General features: G+C 37.7%; 1 protein-coding gene across 1 annotated transcript; it reads right to left on the bottom strand.

Moving 5' to 3' along the window:
• Positions 1-1359: 1359 nt before the first annotated feature.
• On the bottom strand, positions 1360-4242 carry irx1b (iroquois homeobox 1b). The gene is made up of 4 exons (XM_016270938.1): positions 3849-4242; positions 2205-3180; positions 1976-2048; positions 1360-1526 (listed from the first exon to the last, which is right to left on the bottom strand). The coding sequence occupies exons 1-4, from the start codon at positions 4092-4094 to the stop codon at positions 1481-1483; spliced, it is 1341 nt and encodes a 446-aa protein (XP_016126424.1). The 5' UTR covers positions 4095-4242; the 3' UTR covers positions 1360-1480.
• Between the last annotated feature and the right edge of the window lie 3500 nt (positions 4243-7742).

Below are 7742 nucleotides of genomic sequence, written 5' to 3'. Positions count from 1 at the left end.
CGGCAGTTAGAATTTTGCGACGTGTTGCTTCAGAATTCTCTTTGGTTTTAAAACAATACAATCAAATATATAAAACACGCTTTTGAGTGAATGACCGCTTTATCTTAATGTTGAGACACCACAGAGCTCCAGTAGTTCAGGTGTAGCTCGGTCTCTTTGCTTAGCAGGCTTTTATATTCTACTTATCACTGACATAATCTCCATGCACACCCCACTCTCCTCCGAGTATAACACACATGCTGTGCGCTGGCATTTGAACAGCTGCAATCCATATTCCTCTGTCTCCATATTTCAGTCAGCTGTCGAGGTTGTGTAAGGAGAGCTTTCGCCTTCTGTTGAAACCGCGCTATGAACTCTCATAAACAATTTAATCGCGCATAACTAGTCATTTGTTTTAAATTGCAGCGAACTGTTTTCACTTCAATTTTGTTTCTGCGTTTTGAAAAAAAACTAATTGTCTCAAAGGTATTTCAGCTCAAATGTGTTGCTCCTCTCACCTTGTTTTTAAACACATCGCTTTGAATGAGACTGACATATTTTTTAAAAGAAGATTCTGTTTGTCATATTTCGTGATTTCTCGATACGGCGATATTTAGAGTCACAAGAAAAACGAACGTATGTTGCAATACCATCGAATATGGATTCTATTTTTTATAGTCTTTTTTTTAATAAACAGCGCTTTTTAATGTAGCCTTTCCATTTTTGAATTTGAATAACTTTGCGTTCTAAACATAAATTCGAAAAAGCTGCCAATAGATGTCGCCGTTGCTTTGGTTATTTAGTAACTTGAAATGTTTCTACACACTATTAATTATTTCAGCTTACGATAAACTTTAAAATGCTTTGGTAAAATCAAATTCATCTTCCATTGTTTTCCCCGGTATTACGAATTAACTGGTGCTGATACATATTTAATTGTAAATCAACATCTTAATACAATATAATTTAGCTCATTTGTTGACTATGTCAGATCATTAAAGTTATAAAACACGTTATTTTCCCACTTATTAATATCATTTATTCCACCATTTTCCACTTATTCGCCATTTTTCAAGATATGTAATTTGCTTGCCTTACAATTAAAGAAGTACGACGACAGTAACGAAACTTTTCAGTGTCTTCATTCAGTCATGGCTTTTGAATAAATAACTCACAGTTATTGAACTTAAGATAAAAGATTTCAGTAACACAATTCATCTCATTTTCTTTATTACACAAAAATATATAATTTTCAACAATTTCTGACAAATAACTCTTATTCGCTCTGTAAAAGAAATGGAGGCGAGCTACACTGAAAACTCAAACATGCTGAAATGAAATGAACATGAAAATACAAAAAAAACAAAATTACATTGCAGGATGGGAGCGTATTAAGAAATACAAAAATTATTTTGGTCTATCCGATGACGTATATGCTGTTATTGTATTGTCATATTTTAGTTTCGTTAAATAATTTAGAGGTTTCTGATAAGTTCTGTGTTCATGAAATAGTCTTCAGAGCGCGCTGTGATGTTTCATGATGAGACCTGTGTGAGTAGAAATGGGGAAAAATGAGTTAAAATGTATTTCAACAAATGACACACAAAGTCAGCAGTGATCTCGAAGCAAATAAGACTTGAAGACTTATTTTCTCCGGTTAATAGTTAAATAACTTTAATTAAGCCATTAACAAGCCACACACCAGTATTTAGAATTAGGCTATTATCGAAAATGTGTTAAAGTTTCATTGCTATTTAAATGTAAATGAAAGAGTTTCTAACCATTTGGATGCGTTAAATAACGATGAACCAATGATAGCTGATGGTGCTCATTAGCTATTACAAAATGTTAAGGAAAGTTGATATAAAATGACTCCGATTGTTATTTTGACAAGTGTGTGTGAGGTGAAACTGTGTTTTTGTAATTATTAAAGCTAATACAAGTTTGATGCCATTAAAACTGCTTGAAAAGCCTGACGTGTCCGTGTATAATTTACCTGTCGTGGATGACTGGAAACGGCGACCTGGACGCGAGTGTTGGAGATTCAATTCTCTGAACGTTCTCTTGATCTAAATCAGATTAAAAGGGTAAATCAATAAAAACGTATTCTTTAAAACAAACTTATTTTTTAAGCAAACAGCAGAGACTAAAAATGTTGTTGACATCAGATGTGACAAAAAGATCAATCACTATCGTGAAAAGTACATTGCATATTGAATACCAACCATTATGTTTGGGACTGAAACTGTCGGATGAGTTGTCGCTGTCTAGACAAGGAGACCCAGAGGCAGACGAGGGTTTCTTTTCGGGGTTCGTAACGGGGCTGTGGTTTGGGAAGTTACTGTTTTGACTCAAAAGTGAACGTACGCCCATCAGAGAATTTGCACTGAGGAAAGCGGCGCTCGCCCAGTTGTGTAGTTTCCCAATCTGGCACGTATAAATCCCGTTAGTGGAGAGGAAAGCGGGATGGGTCGAGGGTGAGGCCCTGAGGCCTGCGGGCGTCGAGGAGACACCGAGTTTCTGCGTGTTATCGGGACTTGTGGCCGTCTCCGCCAAGGACCAGATTTTGGGTTTGCTGTTCCCAGGCCTCTGACACACCGGTCCACCAGGAGACACCTCACCAACGCTTTTGACCACACTCTGTTCTTTATTACTACTCGACATAGGGCTGTCCGTGTTTTTAAGTGCTGATGGTGAGGATAATATCCGCGGTGTTTCCACGTTTTCTCTCTCGCTCTGATTGTCCGAGCTTTCCTTGTTCTGATCTCCTCTGGGCTCCTCAGGATTGTCCATATCGATGGTCTCTAGATCGATTTCTTCCTCGTCGTCGTTTTTGTCCGCGTCGTCCTCGTTGTCGCTGTCAAAAAATCGTCCGTCTCTGTCTTCCGCGCTGCGACCCCAGGTCACTTTATTCTCCTTCTTGAGTCTCCGGCGCGCGTTGGCGAACCAGGTGGACACCTGCGTAAGGGTCATCTTAGTGATGATGGCCAGCATGATCTTCTCGCCCTTGGTGGGATACGGGTTCTTTTTATGCTCCTGCAGCCATGCTTTCAGTGTGCTGGTGGTCTCTCTGGTAGCGCTCTTGGCCCGGGCCGGATCACCGTACTGGTACTGGCCGTATGGGTAGAAACCGGGCGCAGCGTGGACTGCAAATCCTGGTGGATGTGCCCCGGGGTTATCCTTCAACTCATACTGCGACCCCTGGGGATTGGAAAATTAATTATCAGTTAAAGTGTTGAAACCCTCAGAAATAGGCTAGAAATATGAGTAAGGTGTAGAATGTCTCTGTTTTTAAATTTTTAAATTTTGAAAAATATAATAGAAACTGCCTATTTTATCTTGGGGGAAAAACTCTACTTGCAACAAACTTTTTAGCTGCGGTTAATTAAAAAACAAACTAAATGTAAATGATTAAGAACTGCACTTAAAATATTACATGTAAGCACTCTTACTTGAGTGTCAAAATAGGAATATTTGCAAAAAGTTCATAAATTAGTTCAAATAAAAAGCAAAATCAATAGCCTATTAAAAAGACAAGCAATAAACATGACTCGTGGTTTAATTTCTTTATTTTTAAAGTTTTGTATCAGTTTGTGTGAGTGAAAATGGACAGGTTATAATTTATTATTTTTAATTAGACATATTTAAAAAAAATAATGCATGACTAAATTCTATGACTTCACGCATTTGATAAATATTAGTTATGTCCGTTTTATCGCTTCAAGACATTGGCAGTTAACATATATTATGATTTAACCGTGACAGAGTCGTGTTTAATCCTTTATTCATCACTTCAAAACACAAATACAAATATTTAGCCGCGAGAAAGAACTGTAGAAAAAGAATATAAAGTATAAAAAGTATCTTACCATCTGAGAGAGCAGGGCCAGCTCGGCACTGTTGTAAGGTAAGAAGGCGCTATAGTTTTGCACGGTCCACGGATTCGCGTACATGCCGAGCATCGGAGTGATCGCCGCCGCTGCAATCGCGGGATTTGCGCTGTTCTCCAAGCTTCCCTCGCGTGGAGAGGACGGCATGACAGCCGTGCGCTCCGCTCCGTACACCTCTTGGGAGGCGTTTAGGAACTGTGGGTAACCCAGCTGGGGGAACGACATGTCCAACTCCCGAGGAACTCTGATGGAGATTTACAAGAGAGAAGGGCAATCCACTTTCAATCACAGCGATAACTCTCGCTTGGTGCAGAAGCGCGGTCTCGTCAGGAGGAACGTCTAGTGATGCGTCGACCCTCTGGACCTCTCACAATTTGAAGTTGACGGCTTGATTGGCATGCTACTTAAGCGCGAGGCCCCTCCTATCCGAGGCCACGCGATAAGTAGACTGCAGTGTGTATTACTGTGTGTTTGTGTGGCAGTGTAAACGAAGTACTTCAGTCTTGTTCGCGTGAAAGTGTTGAATATGACAACAAATATCGAAATCTTTAAACACAAAAGAAGAAAATAGTCATTAAAACAATATTAAAAGCTATGTTGCTTAACGCTTCACATTTTGACATTCTGAACTTCCTTTAAATAGGTATTTAAATTAATTGACTTAGAAAAAGATTAAAACGATATTGTGAAATTGTTAGTTTAAACTGAAATATAATACAAAAGTGTTATAGATAAATACAAAACAGTTAATTTGTCAGCTAAGGAATCTTACGATGGTAAAAACATTTTAAAATATGGTACAAGTATTTTTACTGTAAACTATATAAATGCGTATAGCCTATATTTTATAGAAGTAGCCTTTAAAGTGTATATAGAATACTTGTATACAGTAACATATTGTTGACATTGTTTTTATTAAAAGCTATGTTTTAGTTAACAGTATAAATCTTATAATTTAAAAGACACTCCCAGAAGTACAGTTAAATAGAGACCTTCTTTTAAAATACATTTGAAGTCATCATGAAATCTTTAATTGCGTCATTTTACGACGACAAACAGAATTCAATATCTTATACAATTTAGTATATTGAAATTGAAAAATTCATGACAAATGTGAGTTTACAGTCACCAAAATGCAGACATGTAATGCTTGTTACATAGTCAAATGACCGTGAATTCAACAGAAATATACATATTTAAACAATATTTAAAAAGTTTAATGAATGATTTTATCCAAACAGACTGGATTTAGTCAAGTAAATGCCTTTTCCAGTTATTATAAAGAAAAGAAAAGATGTCAGTGGTTTTGCACTAGAGTGGTCATTAAATGTTGCCACTCTCCATCCACGATTAAATGATCATTCTTCAGTCAATATTTCATGTTTTATTAAGCATTTTCCACATGCACATGCAGCTCTAGGGTTTGTATGTAGAAGCAGCTTCAGCGTCTGGTAGTGTGGACTGGTGAAGAAGGTAATAAAGGCGCGTAATAGTGATTTGATGGAGCGGAGAGAATCATCATCATCGCTCCCCTCCCTCTCAAAGCGCGCGCGCACACACACGCAAGCGTTCACACGGCGTGCCAGAGAGGGTCTCAGTAATGTCCAACAGGGAAACAAACGATCCCGTTTATGGTAATTTGCACATTAGCATCACACAGGTTGTCCCGTGATAAGGTGACAGGTTAATGAAATGCTCCATTCAGAGGAGCCATTTGATCCCTCTGAGAGGTTGTGATAAGGAGCCAACCAGAGAAGCCTGCAATTAAAATCACAGCCTATCTCTCCATCCCAGTATATTTTCTCTCTCCTCCTCTCATCCACTGCTGGTAATGAGGGCTAACACCCCTGTCTGCGCTAATCCTCCCCCTGGGTGCACCTTGCAATCAGATGTTAGCTTTGTAATTATTTATCCAAAAAAGTCATAATTTCATGCTCGAGTAGCAAATGAGTTTGGCGAGCTGGTTAGTCAATTCTCTTCGTGTCCTGTGAAGCGGAGAGTGGGATTTAATGGTTTAATTACAGCAGTTAGTCCTCCATTTGGCAGCAAGGAGTTTTGCGTTTTAAAATGGCAATGGAATCACCTGTCAGTGACGTTCTCAGGTGTTAAAAACACATAAACACGTTTCCACTAATATTTAGATTATCAGTCTATAAGTAAGGGCAGACCTCTACATTTGTTTACAGCATTTATTTTCAGCAGTAGGCTGATCATGACAGTTTACGACACTGGAAACGATGTGGTACACTTTCCTCACTGGTGAATTACACACACACACATTAAGAAAACCATATGGCGATTGTCGTTTTGTTAAAAGATGCCAAATGAAAAGCCATTCTAGTGGTTATCATCATATCAATTTGACGGCTTTCAAAGCTTTATTCACTTTGCAGACGTCAGAAATGCATGAGAGCCTGGAAACCATTGGCTCACTGATTTCTTTTTCATTTTGTCACCTCTATATCCTTTACATTTCCACATGCTACCTAGGTTAAAGTTGTATATAGAAATAAATGAAAGCGTCTTAAATGGTTCTGTCTTCTCACCAATAACCTTATTAAGTTCCTGCTTTGATTTCGGTTCATTGGAGTTTAAAAAGTTCTTAATGTTACATGTTCTTCAGCCCCTACAATAAGGTACTGTACTGTGGTACTGAATGATTATTTGCCTACATTTATGTGCATTTGTATTTACATTGCAATTTAAAAGTATTTAAAATTTTAATTTACCATGTGCATGGCTAAAAAGACATTATTATGGTAAAAGTGAAGCATTTCTGGTAAAAAAAACTAAACAAAAAAAAGGGTTCTCAAATGCCTTGCAAAACCCCTTTTTAGACCCTGTTATAGTTTGCACCATTACAGTAAACACAATGGCAGTCTGTTATGCATTCAGCAGAGCATGTACAAGTATGAAGGTCTAGTAGGACTGGCATGAAATCAGGGTCCCATTTTACATTAGGTGTCCTTAATTATTATGTACTTGAGTATAAAACGTGTTTGATACAATGTTCTTATTGTGCTCATGTTGTACTGCAAAACACTGTTGTATTTTGCTGATACTGAGGTGCAGTATTTCATTCTTCTTTTCTTCATTTACATCTCCAGTCTTTACTGGTGCTGGAATTGAAAGTTGGTCTCAGTTTACATGAAGATCAAATGAGTAGACTCCTCATGTAATTAGACGTTTAGAAGTCTGAATTTCATAAATGAAAAGTAACTTCAGGTGGTGAATCCGAACATCTAAACCGAATGCCATTAATGCTTTAAAAGGAAAATGACTACAGCTTGATCAGTTTTCTGCTGATGTGGAATCAAAGCATCTTTGAAATGTTATTATTTTTTTCATGTGAGCATGTTTCAGCCAAAACTAAAATTCTGAAGACTTACTTACCCTCAGACCAATGGATCCTCTGCAGTGAATGGGTGCCGTCAGAATGAGAGTCCAAACATAAGAGCATCACAATAGTCCACAAGTAATCCACACAACTCCAGTCCATCAATTGGTGTTGTGAAGTGAAAAGCTGCATTTTTTGTAAGAAACAAATTCATCAAGTCGTTTTTTTAACTTCAAAACATTGCTTTCAACTAAAACATGGGTCTTTTAACCACAATGCTTTAAGCAGTGAAATGTTCATCTTGTGTGAATCAGGAAAGAAATATGCACAGATCAAGCACTGTTTACAAGCAAAAAATAGTCCAAAACAGCTCTAAACAAATATTCTGGTGGATTTTGATGCGAGAGGACAACAGGGGATGGACTTTTTCACTGAAGGAAGTGTTATTATGGATTATGGAGTATTTTGGCCAGAAACAAGGTTTGATGTTAAAATAATGTAATGATGGATTTCTTACAAACATGCAGCTTTTCACT

Source organism: Sinocyclocheilus grahami, unplaced genomic scaffold (assembly GCF_001515645.1).
Source record: "Sinocyclocheilus grahami isolate Dianchi unplaced genomic scaffold, SAMN03320097.WGS_v1.1 scaffold58.1, whole genome shotgun sequence".
Taxonomy (NCBI): Eukaryota; Metazoa; Chordata; class Actinopteri; order Cypriniformes; family Cyprinidae; genus Sinocyclocheilus; species Sinocyclocheilus grahami.
This window is presented reverse-complemented; position numbering and strand designations above follow the sequence as displayed.

Excerpts from the sequence above, each read along its gene's own strand:
- irx1b (XM_016270938.1), bottom strand. The coding sequence starts at position 4,094 with ATGTCGTTCCCCCAGCTGGGTTACCCACAGTTCCTAAACGCCTCCCAA. Across the intron at positions 3,181-3,848 it reads TGGCCCTGCTCTCTCAGATG|GGGTCGCAGTATGAGTTGAA; the intron begins GTAAGATACTTT and ends TCCAATCCCCAG. Across the intron at positions 1,527-1,975 it reads TTTCCAGTCATCCACGACAG|GTCTCATCATGAAACATCAC; the intron begins GTAAATTATACA and ends CTACTCACACAG.